Consider the following 18,527-nt stretch of genomic DNA (forward strand, 5'->3'; position numbering starts at 1 on the left):
AGATTTAATGCCACCAGTGTATTAGTTTCACCCTAACAATATAATCAAAAGAAGAATGAAATTTTTATTTGGCTCCTGTGTCTTGTAATCAATTCAAACATTTTTTATTTTGCATAAAGATCCGCAGTCTATTGATGACCGAAGATAAGTTTTTATTATTTTCAATCGCGAGAAACTACGTTCAGCTGAAGCCACAGTTACTGGCGTAGTTAACATTATTTGTAACGCCGCACCGTGGTCATCGCGATCGCTTACATGGGACATTCCTATCTACGTATATTAGGATGATGAGGGTAGCAGAGCCCTGAGGCAGTTATATTGGCGGGAATGTACCGAAACAATCTGTTCCGGACAAAAAGACTGCAGGACGTTGGCAAGAAAATTGAAAAATAATTCGGAGTACAAAGGGTTAAATTATTTATCGTCCAATTAATTATGAGAGGTGTTGCATGATTGTTCAAAGTTGTTCCAACTTGATCATACTTGTGTGAACGTGTTCAGGTTAATGTAATAACTATGTTACAATAAAGACGAGCTGAAAAACTAACAAAAGAAATATAAAATTTTAGGGTCCAGGATTCGACGCTGCAAGGATGCGTCTCCACATCCTTGGTGTAATATTAGTTGTAAGCGTGCTAGCCATAAAGAGAGTTTCGGCCCATGGGAGATTGATAGAACCGCCCTCGAGAGCCTCGATGTGGAGATATGGGTTCGATACACCACACGATTACAACGACCACGAATGTTACTGTGGCGGCTTCACCAGACAGTGGCAACGAAACAAAGGAAACTGTGGGATCTGTGGAGATGCTTGGGACATGCCAGCGGTAAGACGAAAACCTTTAATAAGATCGTTAAGCACTAATTCAAATGCTTATACACATATGTACAGACTGTATCAAAAATAGGCGTCGAACTGTTACGGATGACGAACAGGTGTTCAATATCATCTCTGGTAGGAACAGTCCTAGATAAACGAACAGAGCTACCCTAGATAAATCTACATACAGTGACTCCCACTAATATTCGGACACTCTTAAAAACACCATAACTTTTTTAATATGGGAATATACGACCTGAAATTTTTGGAGGAGTTAGAACAATTAGTTTGCTACACAACGTGACAAAATTTTTTGAAGAAAACTGCAAGTTGTCGGAATTGCAGAGAAAATACTAAAAGTTGTATTTTTCAACTTTTTTATGTGGGCTTATATGGAAAATTTACAAAACACGTGTATCGTAGATCTGTATCAATTAAACATATTTTGAAAATTTCATCAAAATCGGTCGACGTTGTAATGAGCTACAAACCTTTAAAGATAGTAAAAAAGTTATGGTGTTTTTAAGTGTGTCCGAATATTAGTAGGAGTCACTGTAGCTGTTTAGTTTAGTTTAGTTTAGTTCAGGATTGTTTTAGTTAAGAAAAATTAGTAGTTCAGGAGTTATTTCAATTTAAATAACTCTAAAATACCATTACTGTCGTACTAAGACGTTAGTGTTTACTTACTTATGACTTACTTACTTATAACTTATGACTTAAAAAATACCTCATTCCATTCAAAAAAATGAAGTTGACCTTCATATGTCCTTCGCGCGTCCGCCTACAAAAAAACTACTTAAACAGATTAATGCCCCCTCGAAACCAAGCAAGTTCCATCTGATGCATTTCTTCCTAACACCAATAGCAGCCGAGTTATTCAGGTGGCCTGTTTCTGGCGCCTCACCCTGTATGTACATATTTAAGTGTTGTATCATTAATTCTGATGGGAAAATACGTTTTTAATGAAAGGCAACGTTACAACGTAAAACTTTTTGTTGACGTTGTACCTATAAAATATTGAAATCGCGTAACGGGACTTCGATGTGATATTTGAACACCCACGCAAGATACGATTAACTCTGTGAAACTTCTTATAAGGATGTACGGCAGAAATAAGGACACAGCGCGACGCGACGGCCCGTGCATAATTTAGTGTGTAATATTGTCACAAAAAAATGATTAAGTAAATTGCAACATTTATAAATACAATAAGATTTAGCTACATTTATAAGACATGTTTTATAATTACCAGTTTACGATGAACTACGTGTTTTAAATTCTAACATTACATTAAATAATGGACCAACCTGCAGAAAAACTATCTAACCTCCGATTTCAATGATTTTTAGATATGCTGTAGAAATCGATATTTCATATGACTTTTTCCTTTGCACATTAGTAACGCACTCGCTTAGTTTCCAAGGTATTCGCGAGAAACTGTCGGTACCATTTTAGTGAACTCTGTCTATACAGGGTTTAAGTAAGGCCACCTGAATATCTCTTCAGGTTATTGTGGTGCAAAAAATATTTGTTACGTAATGTGCAGGGCGTCAATGGACCAAATATCTGGCACGAATATTTTTTTCCGAAGGTCGTTTTTTCGGAGTTATCAAAGTCATCGATGTTTTTTGATACATAACTACATTTTTATTTTATTGCATCGGGTAACTGACCGAAAAATACATTCAGATATGCATAATAACATGACCTTGATCTTCGAAAATTAAAGTTTTACCTTTAGACCAAGGTCAATGTCATGTTATTATACATATGTGAATGTATTTTTCGATCAGTTACACGATGCAATAAAATAAAAATGTAGTTATGTATCAGAAAACATCGATGACCTTGATAACTCCGAAAAAAATGACCTTTGGAAAAAATAGTCTTGCCAGATATTTGGTCCACTGATGATATGCACATTAAGTAACAAATATTTTTTGCATCACAGTACATAGCCTGAAGAGATATTTAGGTGTCCTGTTTTAGACGAAACACCCTGTATAATCACAGAAATGAAGAAAAATATGGACGAATGTGTACTATGTAGTTGTTAATATTATTACAATGCAGGAGACAATTAAAATTTATTTTTGTCATACCCACATCCCACATACACACATCAGAAATGCCAATTTCAAACTTTCTGTTGTCCGACACTGTATTTAAAGTATTTGTGCGCTTATGACAATCTGGATGGATCGGACACGAAAATCCCATTGTAATCTCCGTGCAATTATCTCCCAGTATTCTTACAACACGGTATAAATTACTATTTGCGGCTTTTCGGTCTGTCGAGTGCACATGCACTCTCTACAATAGCACCAGGCGTTTCAACACCATCCCGAAAAATATATCCTCTAGAACCTAAGATCGTTTTGCTCAACAATGCGAAATCTGCATTCTCCTATTTTATTTCGAGGTTTTACTTAAACACGTTCGAGATATTATCGAAACAATTTTCTTTCTTCTTTGGATAATATCTCGTTAACTATTAGGTTTAGAACATGTGAAGGTCAACACTTTTATACTCTATCGATCTGTGGTATAAAAAATAGGACATTTTATTTAGAAAAAATAGATTGATCTTCAGATCTCCTCCACCACTCTACCCACAAGAAAACAATTAATACTACGTAATGTAGCCCGTCATACCAAACAACTTTTGTAGGAACACTTTTTCGATAACGACAACGCCATCCGAGATATCCTGCTGTTCTCACTTAAACGGGGCACCCTATATGTATAAAAGGACCGATTTTAAAATTGGGTATAGTCGGATAAGCATGTAGCTAGCGGAGCGGCCCCCGCTCCAATTTTCCTGATTCCTGTCTTAAAACATCGTTTTATGTCTAAAAAAACGTTGTGTAAAATTTCAAACGTCTGCCCCTACCGATAGGGGTGATATTGAGGTAAATTCCCCCGCACTTAAATGCAATTTGATCTAAAACGAGAAAAGATATCGACATGGGATAAACGGCGAACAAAAGATATAGATACACTCTATATTTGAGATTTTTTTCAGAATTTTTTGCTAATTATTTATAGTTGAAAATAATCAATTATTTTTTGGGAATTTAAAAATTTTTTTTTTAAATTCCCAAAAAATTAATTAGTTGTTTTCAACTATAAATAATTAGCAAAAAATTCTGAAAAAAATCTCAAATATAGAGTGTATCTATATCTTTTGTTTGCCGTTTATCCCATGTCGATATCTTTTCTCGTTTTAGAGCAAATTGCATTTAAGTGCAGGGGAATTTACCTCAATATCACCCCTATCGGTAGGGGCAGACATTTGAAATTTTACACAACGTTTTCTTAGTCATAAAACGATGTTTTAAGACAGGAATGAGGAAAATCGGAACGGGGGCCGCTGGTTGAATCAAGAAATACTACCATATCGTAATCTATACGTTTATTATACATATCATTTGGTTAAACTTCACCCTACGAGATCTAATAATTTTAGACATTTTAGATATGATCTCGCAGGTTTCGACGAGAAAATAACAAAAATCCAAGTTTTAATGTCAGGAATTCGCTGATTCGAATGTTCTAGGTGTTTAAAGCTGGGCGATTTTGAACACCCATATCTTTTGAACTAGTCAGTTCCTAACAGTAAAACTTGGATTTTCGGCATTTTCTTATATTATATTTAAAACATCAAAAATTTTGAGTAGCTGATTCAAATGTTCTGGGTGTTTAAAGTTGGACGATTTTGAACACCCATATCTTTTGAACCAGTGAGTTCCTAACATTAAAACTTTGATTTTCGAAAGAGTTAAGAACTTTTGGCCTCGTAAAGTGAAGTTTACAATTAATCGAAATTGGTGCTGCCTATTTATTGCGGTGGGGCCTCTTTAACAAGCATGTGTTAAATATATTTTATTTTCATTTGATCACAGCCTCGCCCGCACGAGACCGGCGGTAAATACGGAAATAGCGTGATAGTGAGGAAGTATCGAACTGGTTCTGTGATACCAGTCAAAGTGGAACTGACGGCGAATCATCATGGCTACTTCGAGTTTCGTACGTGTGCGATGACCCACAAGGGAAAGGAAGTCGACCAGGAATGTTTGGACAAATATTCTCTACGAATGGAGAATGGATCGTCCAGATATTTTCCGGGCCCTGGGAACAAGATTTTCGAGGCTTTCTACAAATTACCAGACGATCTGACTTGCGCTCAATGCGTCTTTCAATGGAGATACATAGCTGGAAATAATTGGGGCGACTGTGGAAACGGAACAGGTATTGTCTCTGCTGTTTACCAGTATTTCCGTAGCATGCTTTCCTCGTTCAATTTCAAACGGTACTTCGAATGATAGACCTGGTTGAACTCAGGCTTTAGATCAATTCACACGAGCACCACTTATCTCCATAATGGAGAATCTTACAAAAGAGAAACAGGTCCATGAAAATCTTTCACATACAGCCTTTCATTAATAACTACATGTTCTTTCTGGTTGTAATGAAATCATCGCTTCAGCTTAAAACACTACTACAAACAAAAAGGAAGCGAATTTATTTAAACTATTAAGTTATGCTTTTTGAAGAGTAACTCCTTCGAAAGTCATTTGAAGGTCAGCATATTATACATGGTTGAATTTGTCTTTCCATTAGCTATAATGTTACACTAATCAAAATCGTCGTTCCATTTAAAAAAAGAAATAACGATGTCCTTGAATTATCGGAAAATATGACTTAGAAAAAAAAAGCTTCTCCGTCACAATAATTGTCCCACTGAACCAAACATATTCAACCTGAAACAATTTCTTGCATTACTAAAAACGACGGAGATATTTTTGGTGTAAGTTTTAGATAAGCCTCACACTGTACACTAGATATGTATACATATGTGTACCACTATAACGCATTCTGATAATTATAATTCACAGAACATAAAAAATATTTGATCTAAATCGTAGATAATACTAAACGAACATTTTTTAGTATCTTAGAGTAAGGCAAAAGTTATTTCTAAACAAAATTGTTTAAAATAATGATGAATCATACAGGGGAAAGTTATGTGGTATTAATATTCTACGCGAATAAAGGTAGAAGGACTAGTTAACTGTGTGCATATAATAAATATTACATAATTAGCGCGAGCATTGCATGATTTCTTCATAATGATTAGCATTCCGCCAAGCTTGGCATTGTGTAACCAGTTTATTGCTTTCAAACTTCACATGCAACTATTATTACAAAATAACCAACAAAACTTGTTTCTACAATTTTTTATTCTGAATTGTTTGTATTCTACCTTCTCGCAAACATTGGCATGCAACTTTTTTTTATTTTATGTAATACAAAATATGTATTATGGAAACATTTATCAAATGTGCAAATAATAATACTACCCAATCAGCCAAATTTGCTTCTAGCAGATTACCCTATACCCTTTGGATATAGCCGGATAAGCATGGCGGCCCCCGCTCCGATTTTTCCTGATTCCTGCCTTAAAACATCGTTTTATGTCTACAAAAACATTGTGTCAATTGTGTCAAATTTCAAATGTCTACTCCCACCGATAGGGGTGATATTGAGATAAATTTAAATGGTAATGTTCCACCAAACGGACACTTCTGAGATTTTTATACAAAATAGGTTAGCATCATAGCAATATTTTAGAATTTTATGGTAGGTGTCAACCCAGGGGAAGATAAGTAAAAAAATTCCCAAAAAAAATTAATTAATTATTTTCAACTATAAATAATTTGCAACAAATTCTGAAAAAAATCTCAAAAAATATAGAGTGTATCTATATCTTTAGTTTGCCGTTTTTCAATAATTTAAATATTTACAAATCTTGACAATTTTGCCCGATATTTACTCTTAGAATGCAAGATTAGGTCCGTTCTTAGTGTGACCTCTTCACGAGGGCAAGCTTTGGCCTCATTTTGCCCGGGATTTGGCATGGAATACCTTCAGATTGTAGTTCAGGAAGGAACTAGAATCTTATTAGAAAAAATGGGTTTGCGATTTTTCGCTTAATGTCCTTATATGAGCAAATTTTGGGCTGGGTGAGGGCTCATTCGAAAGAGGAAGGTTCACCGCTGGGTGCTCTGGTCATGAGGTTAACGAGATTATGTTTATATCTAATAATATGAGTGTCCAAAGTAGGGAAAAAATCGAGAAAAAATCCCACTGATTTCAAAATGTATTTTTCTGTCTCTAAAAGCCTTTTTTAAGTGATGGGATGACCAGAGCACTCTCCGGTGAACCATCCTCTTTCGAATGAGCCCTCACCCAGCCCAAAATTTGCTCGTATAAGGACATCGCAAACCCATTTTTTCTAGTAAGATTCTAATTCCTTTCTAGTTACAATCTGAAGGTATAAGCCTAAGTTTTGCTGGCAAATTCATAGCAAATCAAGAGCAGATGAGAGTTGACGAGTACTACAGAAGTATTTCACATTCCATAATATGATTAAATAGAAAATGCCAAGATATGCGTGAACCGATTTGTGAATTCAATAGAAGTATTCTATTGATCGCGTAGCGGTGGCCGTGTTAAAAATTGGAAAATTTTGATTACAGGAGCTGTAGGGTGTGGGCATCAAGAGGAGTTTCGTTCTTGTGCTGATATTACTATTGGTGACAATGTAGAACCACTACCACCGAGACCGCCTACATTACGACCCACTGTTCCCGGTGAAAAATCGCCAACAGAACCAACTTTGGTGCCAAAGTCGACAGGGCCGTTTTGGCTATTCAGTATCATTATCGCTGGTACGTGCCTTCTGGTTGTACTGGCGGCTATGGCGTTGCTTTACTCGTACTACTATCACGCTGGCAGAGCCAAAAAATGGCTCATGAACAGTCGATTGTTGACACCTGGAAGTCCACCTGTCGCTCCACCGAGGCATAAAAAGCACAACGCATACAACGCACCACTACAATTGTAGAAAGAGACATTTTGACTTCACGTAGAATGGGAATAAGGAAAAACTAAGGAGATTATGTGATTTTGTGATAACGTTTTTGCGTTTACTATGTCGGAAACATGTTAAAGGGACTTTTGTACTGCCTCACTGCCTTAGAAATTTATATTTATAGAACACCATGCGATTACACTGATTCGCTATAGCTAGACGGGGGATCTTTATGCAATGTAAAAGTATTCTGCGTTGATTGCGAGAAGCAGGAATAACATAATTGATTTCATCGCTTAACGACTTTGTTACGTTAAAAACAACGTTACAAAATATTTTTGAAGTTTCCTAATTTATTAATGGTTTATATTTCACCCAACTAATTTCTTGATAAATGCATAAAGATCCGCAGTCAAGTTATAGCGTTTACTCAGACTAGTAAACCCACAAGTAGGGAGGTAATGTACTTCGAGGCAAACCTAACCCGGGGGGGGGGTGACCTTGGGTGTCCCAAATTTTTTTTTCGAGGGTCAATGCGTCATAGCGACAACGGTGAGGGAAGGGTTAGGTTTGGCTCGATTTGGGAGTGGCTTGATTCCAGAACATACATTTCCTCCCTGCTCACAAATATTTACATTCAAAGGATTCAGAACATTTCGGATAACTTTTTTTAATGAACTTATTCAACGTGAACTGATAAGTATATATGCGCGTGAGTGAGTGTGTGTGTGAGAAAATATTTTATAATCGCGATGTATGTGTCTGTGAAAGAGTCCCAATATAGTTCCACTTTGTACATATACAATGTTACATTACATGTATTTATTTTCTATAAACTCATACCATCTAGTCCTGTCTTTTCCTTAAAAAATGAACCCTTTGGCTAGGCTGCTCGGGTCAATTTTTACTCATCGTTTCAAAACTTCAATTATTTAGTAAAATTTAGTTTATAACACTAAATCTAAAAATGTGTTACTACACTCCTCAAAAGAATTAAGAGATCACAAAGTTGCACAAAATTTTTGTTAACCGTCAATGTTGTCTTCATCTCGCTATAACTTTGTAAAACACCAACATAGCAACAATTTGAAACAAAGCATCTGAAACTAGAGGTTTCAGGCTTTCAAACCATTGTTTAACGATATCCATACAGCAATTTTTGACGGAGTTATCATATGATCACGTAAAGTGGGAGCAATTTTTCGGGTTCGCAGAAGTGATTCCTTAATTCTTTTGAGGAGTGTATTTGGTAAATATTTACAATAGCGGAGCGCCTTCCGCTGACTGTGACCTTGACAAATGTTTTCCAGGACACTGTCTTGGATAACTAATAAAATGTTTTAGCCGTCACTCGTTTTGCATTCAAAAATTATTAACGAAAGAAACGTATTACCGAAAGTCGAGTCCCCATTACTGTTAATGATAACGATTGCACGAAGAACATACACAAACAAATTGAGAGGTAGAATATACAGGTTTTATTAACTGTTGTGCATCTCGAGACGGACACGTACAGAAAACTGACTTTTAAGATAAGACAGAGAGCAGTAGAAAGTAGCAGAGTGCTTTTAATGTATATAAAGAAATATAATAGAGTATTTATTGAACTCCAACACGCAGTCAATAGTGTATTGTCGATCTTTACAAAACAATCCCCAGTCCACGGTGCACTATACAAGTGTGCCGACTTCCCTCAGAAAACTGTGATAGATGGGTAGTAATTCTCTGGCCGCCGCCAGACGGCGCATGGGTCATAGGTACCGTACGTGTGCGAATGAGATTGGTGTATTCAGCAACGCGCTCGAATACACACAATGATTGTGTGCGGTACCTACGACCCATGCGCCGTCTGGCGGCGGCCAGAGAATTACTACCCATCTATCACAAAACGTCAACGTTACGGAGATGCTACATAAGTCTGCACACCTGTATAATGCACCGTGCCCCCAGTCCTTCAACGCAGAACGTGTGTTTAGGAGATTGTAGAGGCTTCGTGAGAACGTCAGCAATCGTATCTTCGGTAGGCAGATTCTCCAACTTTTCACGGGATACGTTAGGAGGACATCTTGAATGAAATGGTATCTGACATCTATGTGCTTAGATCTCGAATGGAAAACTGGATTGCTTGCCAGCTTTCCCGCTGATTGATTGTTATTGAAGATCATCGTCTTTGCCAGTTTCTTGCATCCAAGCTCCTTCAAGTGTGGGTGAAGTAGATTGCCTCCTTAGCTGCTTCGGTGATGCGCATGTATTCGGCTTCCGTCGACGATAGGGCTATTGATTTCTGCTTGCGCGATCTCCAGGAAATCGAAGTTCCTAACAGAGTGAACATATAGCCCGAGGACGATTTGCGATCGACGATGTTATTTCCCCAATCGGCATCTGCGTACCTTTGTCGTCCGGAGTGAATATCAACTTCTTGTCCATTGTACCTTTGAGATACCGTAATGTACAGTAAAGTCGCGTTATTTTGCAAACGGCTATGTTCTACACGGAGAAATGACGATTAAGGACACTATTTTTTTAGAAATAACGTTGAAAAGGATAGCATGTAAATACAGATCGCGCGGCTGAAGCGTATCAGTGTGAGCCACTATTAATCCAATTACAAAACTTCTTAACTTTTTTATGGGACTTTCATCAACTTATTTCTGGCATTTTTCTGATTAAAATGACACCAAACATGATATAATTTCAACTGTATTTAGTGGTTTAATAGACGGTATGGAGGACATAGAAGGATAGCAAGTAAAAAAGAAATAAAAACTGTATTGTTTAAAATACCAATGCGATGCAAACATTTTTATTGACAAGTTTCTTCTGCTTATGTAAAATAAATCCTTTAAAAATTTATTACCGGAGTTTCCTTTTCTTTGATGTTGTATAGCCTAAAAAAATGTGGTGTTATGTATACAATAGTATGACATATTATTTATTTCAATTGTCTTACCTAGAATTGTTAATTTTAGTCCTTCTAAGATACATCGTGCTGGAGGTGGAAGGTACTTTTTGAGACGTTCGAACCGTTTAAAAATATCCTCAAAGTCCTCTCTTATTTTTGGTTGTAGTTTTATCTCATTTTCTTCATCTCCTTCTGCTGCGGCCCATTCTTCGTCTTCTTCCTCTGCCGTTTCTTCATCTCCTTCCTCTGCGGCTCTTCGTTCATCTGCTTCCTCTGTGGCCCATTCTTCGTCTCCTTCCTCTACGGTCCTTTCTTCAGATCCTTCTTCTGCGGCCCATTGTTCATCTCCTCCTTCTGCGGTCCTTTCTTCATCTCCTTCCTCTGTGACTCTTTCTTCTAATGTTCCTGACAATGTCCGCTCCTCCTCACTGCATGCAGCGAAATAATTTTCAATGTCTTCGACCGTTACGTACTGCTCCGAAATGTGTGACCAAGCTTGCTGCATTTCGGATATTACTGTATCTTCCTCTGTTTTGACAATTGTTTGCATGTTTGGAATCATGTCCTTCCACGCATTTCTGATGTCACTGCATGTCAGATGCTCCCAAGATGCACTGATCGCGTGTATACAATCTTTAATTGTATATCTCTCGTAAAATTTCTCTATCCCATATCCGTGTGCAATGAGATGCTGTAACAGTTTATGTCGGAATCGTCTCTTTAGCTTTTCCATGACTCCTTGACTCATTGGTTGGATCAAGGATGTGGTGTTAGGTAAAATTTTTACTTCAAAATCGTCATCGTGCTCATAGTCAGTCGGAAATTTGTGACTTCTACAATTGTCAACAAGTAAAATCACTTTTCCTTGCAGCCTATTTTGCAACTGATATTGACGTACAGCTTTCTTGAAATGTTTTTCGAACCAATCTACGAATATAGCTTTGGTCATCATCGCATTGATTTGTGCTTTATAAATAGCTGGAATTTGGTTCATACAATATCTCAAAGCTCTTGGTTTCCTAAGTTTGTATATTACGAGAGGTGTAATTTTGTGTGTCCCAGTAACATTCGCGCATAATCCTACCGTCAGTCTGTCTTTCTGCAGTTTGTATCCACTCACACTCTGCTCGGTATCACATGCCGAGGTTCTTGATGGCAAAGCTTTCCATAATAACCCGGTTTCGTCCATATTATAAATATTTTCTAAATTAATGTTTTCTTCTTTGATGTATTTCTCAAAATTACTAACAAATAAATTAGATCCATGCTCGTCGGCACTGGCTTTTTCACCATATCTGTGAACCAGTTGAATGTGGTAACGTCTTTTAAAGTTTACGAGCCATCCTTTGCTGGATCTAAAACTGGAGCACGCTTCAACCTCATCTTTCAATTCACCTGCTTTTTGTAGAAGTATCGCATCCGATAGAATATCTCCTACGGCTCTCCTTTCTGCGAACCACACAGACAACCGTTGTTCCAACTCTTCGTACTTCGGTTGCCTGAAATTCTTCCGACTTTTCTCCACTGTCCCTTTTTCTGCAAAGTTGTAGATGTCCGCAGCATATTCTTGAATTCGTCTAATTGTCCTGGTATGTACTTTATACTTTGCAGCGACATTTGCTATAGAGGATGTCTCCAAGTCCTTTAGAACATTTATACGTTCTTGCATAGTCAATAAATCTTTTCTGCCCTTTGCCATTTTTATTACATAAACTGGCACTAACAACTAATGAATAACTTTAAAAACTAGCACTGCGTAGAGACTAATACAAAGAGAAACTAGTTACTACATAATAATCAATAGAAAACTATAAATTGCACGCAAGATGAGCTGGAACGTCTGTATCAACGATTCGGACAAGAATGCCGAGTTGACTCTTGTCTGCTCACTGGGTTTTTACCCGGGAAAGTGGCCGCGCCTCAAGTGCTGGTTGATGCTGGTCCCTCGTTGCAAACTCTAAATACATGTACAAGCCATCCGCGGGGCTATCAGCGATTGGGCTCGATGATTGGGCATCTGGTTAGTTTCGTCGGTTCCTATCGCTCGACCATCAGGGGCACTTGAGATGCCAGGGTTGCGAGGGAGAGTTTCTCCCTTTGTCTTCGTTTCTTACATACAATTCGTAAACTTTTGGTTCCAAGGACGGGGGTGCCACTTATAATGATAAGGATTGCACGAAAAACAGATACACAAACAGATTGAGAGGTAGAATCACAGACGAGATATAGCACCAACGAGATACTGTTAAAGGCACTGATATATATAAAATATACTATGGATGCGGGATTCTCGAGTTCTGGCCATGTCCCGAATTGAACATTGAATTGAACGGAGTGTTCCCAGACGGGTCACCTTTTTTCGCGCATGCGCATCCAAAACAGTAACGTATCTTATGATGAGGCGATGAGGTACAGATGAGGTAGCTAAATATATCGGCGGGAATGTACCGGTATAATCAGGTATAATTGACGGGACGCACAGTGGTCCAAATGGACGACTTAGGACTTTAGGAGTGCAAAAGTCAAAGAACCAAACATGTAGTAGGCTCCATGGAGATCATATCAATTTCTTAAAATTCTGCATGGCACTCAAGGTGCCACATTTCCTCGAGAAGCGTACTTTACTGAGGCTGAAATCGCCGCGCATGCGCGAAAAAAGGTGACCCGTCTGGGAACACTGATTGAACGTAGATTTGAATGACAGCGCCGCTATCGTTCGACCGGTTTACTGTGTCCCCCGTACTCCTCTTCACTGATTGGACCACCGACGAGATCGTCGGTGATTGGACGCATTCGAAGTTCGAATAGTATACTCGGCGCTTTTTTCACGCATATTTGTTTGTTTCCAATGTGATACATCCGACTATTTTCCTAATTATGCAAAAATATGTTTCAAACAAATGTGTGATATCAAAGAGATTGTATCGTGTGTATATATTTAGTAAAAAAATATAGAATTTCATGTCAAAATTGCGATGTGACCTTCACAAGACTTTTCGGGATCATTTTTGTATTGTATGTATGATTGTAGAGTAAAATAGGTTGGCGCTATACAACATACATTTGAAAATTTTCGTTGTATTTCTAACACTTGAGAAAACAATCGCATATACGTATTTACAATACAATATACATTTAAACTGGACATAGTGCACGTTTTCACGGTTAATGAACGTAAATGAGGTTTCAGAGAACGAAATATGTAAGGGTAAATTACTTTTTATTCAACAACATATTTCGAAAGTCTTGATTATTTAATTTTTGTGTAACGCCATTTGTAGTTTTGTTTGCGCTACTATTAGTAGCGGCTGCTTTCACAGTACGTGGCACCATAGACAATAACGTTTTAGGCATGCCAAATGTAGTTCTGCTTATTGGGGTACTACCTAGAGATTTAACAGCGGGTATTTCGGTTGCTGGAGCCTTCTTTCGTTCAGGGGGTTTGCTTATAGCTACGCTAATAGCTTTGTCGCCGATTTTCATGCCATCAGTGGCCAAGAGAGCTTTTCCAGCACTAGCCTTGTCTTCATATTCAACATAAGCTAGACCTTTCGAATGCCCGTTACGATAAGTAACTACACGAACTTCTTTTAATGTTCCATGAACTTTGAAGACTTCCTCCAGTTCTCCTTTTGTCATTGTCAGCGGTAGACCTATTCGATTCACAAAATGTATTCGAGCAAAATATTGCAATATAACTTACGCTGTCGAATTTGTGTAATTTAAATAAAATATACCTTTAACGAATAATTTATTCTTCTCGAGAGAAGAGCTGTATTTAAATACCGACGTCCTTGTTGTTTTGTTAGGATCGCATCTTGAGACAAACATTGGTCGTTCTCTTATAGGAGTTCTATCTAATTTCAATGCTTGTTCAACCGCTTCCTTTAAAAATATAATTTTATAGTAATAATAATAATAATAATAATAATACAGTGTTTTATCGATAAAAAACACGGCCAGGGCTACTATCCTTTGACTTTTGCCGAACGTAGAAAAGGACAGCGAAACTCAAGGACCTCGATCGCCGAGAAACATTCATCAATATATTCATGCTACCTTTCTAATGAAAATGATACCAAATATGATACAATTCCAATGATATATACTTGTGTAATGAATTAATGAACCATGAAAGTTTTCGACGCGAAGAAGGACAGCGTATGGGAAATAAAGAGTCGTGGAGAGTCGCAGTGCGCCGGCACAGTTCAAAGGCTGTCCCATACACTGTTCTTCCTTTGTGTCCGAAACTTTCATTGTTCATTACACAAGTAAATATCATCGGAACTATATCATAATCATTTTCATTAGCAAAATGCCAAGAATATGTTGGTCAAAGTCCCATAGAAAAATAAACAAGTTTTGTTATTTGATTAGTAGTGGTCTCCTCGTCTCACACCGATATACCCGACCTGTATTATGTTATTCTCGGCGACCGAGGCCTCTCGAGCTTCAGGCCACCTGAACGTCTGGGACATTTATCGATAAAACACTGTAATAATAATAATAATAATAATAATAAATATAAAGGACCTCGTATACAAGTTACATATCATACCGTACTACTTAGTTGCACATAGCAATATCCTTTGCTACGTTCTTTGTAATCTCGTATCATTTTAAATGCTGTAATCGGTCCAGCCGGTTCCAAGGCATCTCTGACCTCTTGCTCAGTTGCAGTATAGTCTAAATTACTTATGAAAACGGTGATTTTATCATCAACCTGTTCAGTGTTGTCAACGTCCATTTCATTATTATCTTCTGGTGTTTTGAAACCAGGTGGTGGAGCAATCTTTGGTTTTCCTTCCTCGATTGTATTACTAGTGATTTTCTTTTCCAGCGTCGAACGGCTTGGATTTACTTTTGGTTCTATTTTCGTTTCAATTTTTGTAATTTTTGTTGGGGACAATCCTAAATTCTTCCACCTGCCGGTCTCTTCTGTTTTTCTCTTATGAGCTTTTTTATTATGCGATGGTGACAGATCATGATTAACGGTTTGCTGTGCTTTCTGCCTTTCTTCGATTACCTTTTCTAGCTTTTCTTGCGTCCGGGATTCGCAATGTTCCATTTGTTCTAGTGTGCCTTCGTCTCTTTCAAAATCTATCCATGAATTTGCAATACTCTCTGGCCAATCTTTTACAGAATTCAGGGCTTTCTGGTACAGCTTTCTTAAATGTTTAGTGTCCCCATAACACCTGTAGATCAACAAAACTATGAAATGTAGAAATGTTATTTGACGTCGCGCGCGTATTGATCTAAAATAATATAAAGAGTTACCTTTCTAATGAAATATATTCCATCCAGTAAGATGCAGTACCAGAATGTCCTTGAGATAAGATATCAGCCCAAAGTGATCTAGCTTTGTCCATGTCATTACCGAGTATAGCTGCGGTTCTAGCCCAATATTGCAATAATACACAATTGGGATCGCCCTCTAAACCAAAAGAGTTAGCTAAATGTTCACAAGCTCTGTTAAAGGCATTGTATAATAGTTCCAATTGTTTTTTTTCGTCGGATGATTGATCGACTTTTCGTTTTAAGTATTCCAGATACGTCATCCATAAATTTCGATAATCGTCCGAGGTGGAAAATCCAGCCATTAAAGCGTTTTCTAATATCGTTTGAACTTCTAATATCGGTTTGTCCCATTTCTCATACGATCTTATCCATTTCTGCCAAATCTTTGCACACCACGGAACATTTCTTGAAGCTCTTTGATATACCTGATCTAAGATAGATTCAATTTTGATGTTATTTCCCAAGTACGTAACGTAATCGAACCAAACTGACATTTCTAAACTCAAATCGGTAACTGTTCTTTCATATAAAACAGTTATCCGTCCTGGGTCTCCATTTTGCTTCTCGTAGAGTAAATACGCTTTGTACGCATCTAAAAGTTCGCTTTCCACCTGCGAAGAGACAATCTTTTCTTCATAAGGTAAACGAGCATTCAGTTTTTCTAAAGCTCTTTTGTATCCTCCGACTACAATTTTGTCGTCAAAAGTTGCTCCTGCGCCATCTCCATTACGCCAAGTTTCGTACTCCTCGTAAGTATTTTCCATGTCTAAAAGAGGACAAGCCAATTGTCTTTTGAATAAATTCCCAATACGTTCTAACTGCTCCTTTTTCTCCGCTTCACTCGAAGAATCGATCTAATCGAATATGCAAAAACTAAATATATTGTATGCTCTTGTTGCTATATAAAAAATACTTTAGCTTTTGTACCTACCAATGCATACAAAACAGCTTCAAATTCTCTAAATGCTTCCCATATTATAGCGCCCTTGATAGTGTGCAATCCGACAGCAGTTAATGCTCGTTCGAATAATTGACGAACATTTTTTGCCGCATCCTTATCAGTTCCCATGTTACCGATACTGAACTGTAAATATTCTAGCCATACTTCTACAGCTGTGAAAATAGATTAATTTTTGATACGATATAATTTATAAACGATACATAAACAAAGTTTCAAAACCCACTAAAGCAGACCATAGTAGCATTTATGGTTGGCCAACGGTGGCCAACGGTAATAGGACATCAAAAATTTATGACATTTTGACAACGAATGGACAATGTTGGGCCTACAATTATTATAGTTGGTTAAAATAACCATAAAAGAGAAGATCAGAATAATGTTAGCAGGTCTCGGCGGCTATTCGTATTATAGCGACATAGGCCCTTCCTTAGCCCACCTGCATAAAAAGGCAACATTTCTAACGGTTGGCCAACCAATATTGCAACAAAGGACCAACACAATGCCAACCTTAAATGCTACTGCGGAGATTTACTGCTTGTTTAAAGATGGAACTTACAAAGGTAATCCTTGACAGCTCTTTCACATAATTTGATTACTTCCGCTTTCTGTTCTGAAGTTGTAGCTAGTTTGATTTCGTCACGCATCCAGGACAGCCAGAGATCAGGACTTAAGGGATATTTAGAGCTCATATTTTCTCTGGCAACACGTAATCGTTCTAATTCACCCATTTTTTGCAGTTTATTAATAAGCGCTACATGACTCGCATAATCATACGGATTTTGAGCAAGAGAAGCTTCCAAAACTTTCACCTCTGCCTCATCGGCATCTTCTTCGTCGTCATCATCTTCATTCTGATCATCAGCGGAATCATTATTCTCATTCTCGTCGCCTTCATTCTCAATCATTTCTGAATCATCCTCTTTATCAACCAAATCACCACACGATATATTATCGTTATTTTCCTCACTTCCAACGTCCATTTCTTCCATTTTACACAAAATACGTTTTACTCTTAACAACAATGTTCTCTACAGAGCAGTGTACGTCAACAATCGTCGACTTTCGAAGGTTATGTTTAGATGTTTTTCTGTATATTTACATATGACAACTGTCTTTGTCAGACATACGTATTATTGCGTATTATCATCAGTGATGAAATATAGGACGGTTTCCTTCGCGCATGCGCGACGATTTTAGCGTCAGTAAAGTAAAATGTTTGGTTAAAATAGGGCACCTCAGTCACCCGTTATCATTTCGCAAATTTTTGTTACGATTTGATTTTGAAAAATCAAGGTATGTGTGTATGCCAATGAAATATTATAATATTTACCAAACATTCGTAGCATGCTTGTCTCGTCCAGAATTCTTCCGGTACTTTTCCGCCAATCATAGTGCTCCACTACTTCCTCCACAATATGGATACGTTACTGCTTTTGGACTGTTTTGGATTCGCATGCGCGAAAAAACCGTCCTGCATCTCATCACTGATTTATCATTGGTGCGCGGTGCGCTCATTGTCAGTTCAAATTCGAAATATTGCAACAGGCGAGGTATAACCTATCATTCTTGGAAAGTATACATGTATTTAGCAGGAACGCGATTTAGACGAGTTTATGCCAGCAATTTTCGTGCCACAAGTCTATATTTCTGTTCTGTATCGATGTTTCGC

General features: G+C 37.6%; 2 protein-coding genes across 2 annotated transcripts; one reads left to right on the forward strand and one right to left on the reverse strand.

The window, feature by feature from the left end:
• Nucleotides 1–593: 593 nt before the first annotated feature.
• On the forward strand, nt 594–8,546 carry LOC143209750 (uncharacterized). Its single transcript, XM_076425841.1, has 3 exons — nt 594–827; nt 4,726–5,071; nt 7,363–8,546. The coding sequence occupies exons 1-3, from the start codon at nt 594–596 to the stop codon at nt 7,728–7,730; spliced, it is 948 nt and encodes a 315-aa protein (XP_076281956.1). The 3' UTR covers nt 7,731–8,546.
• Nucleotides 8,547–13,802: 5,256 nt separating this feature from the next.
• On the reverse strand, nt 13,803–18,024 carry LOC143209742 (spliceosome associated factor 3, U4/U6 recycling protein). The gene is made up of 6 exons (XM_076425821.1): nt 17,415–18,024; nt 16,829–17,010; nt 15,877–16,751; nt 15,158–15,794; nt 14,337–14,484; nt 13,803–14,252 (listed from the first exon to the last, which is right to left on the reverse strand). Exons 1-6 carry the CDS (start codon nt 17,845–17,847, stop codon nt 13,813–13,815), a joined length of 2,715 nt encoding a protein of 904 aa, XP_076281936.1. The 5' UTR covers nt 17,848–18,024; the 3' UTR covers nt 13,803–13,812.
• Nucleotides 18,025–18,527: the final 503 nt, after the last annotated feature.

This window comes from Lasioglossum baleicum, chromosome 6, assembly GCF_051020765.1.
Source record: "Lasioglossum baleicum chromosome 6, iyLasBale1, whole genome shotgun sequence".
NCBI lineage: Eukaryota > Metazoa > Arthropoda > Insecta > Hymenoptera > Halictidae > Lasioglossum > Lasioglossum baleicum.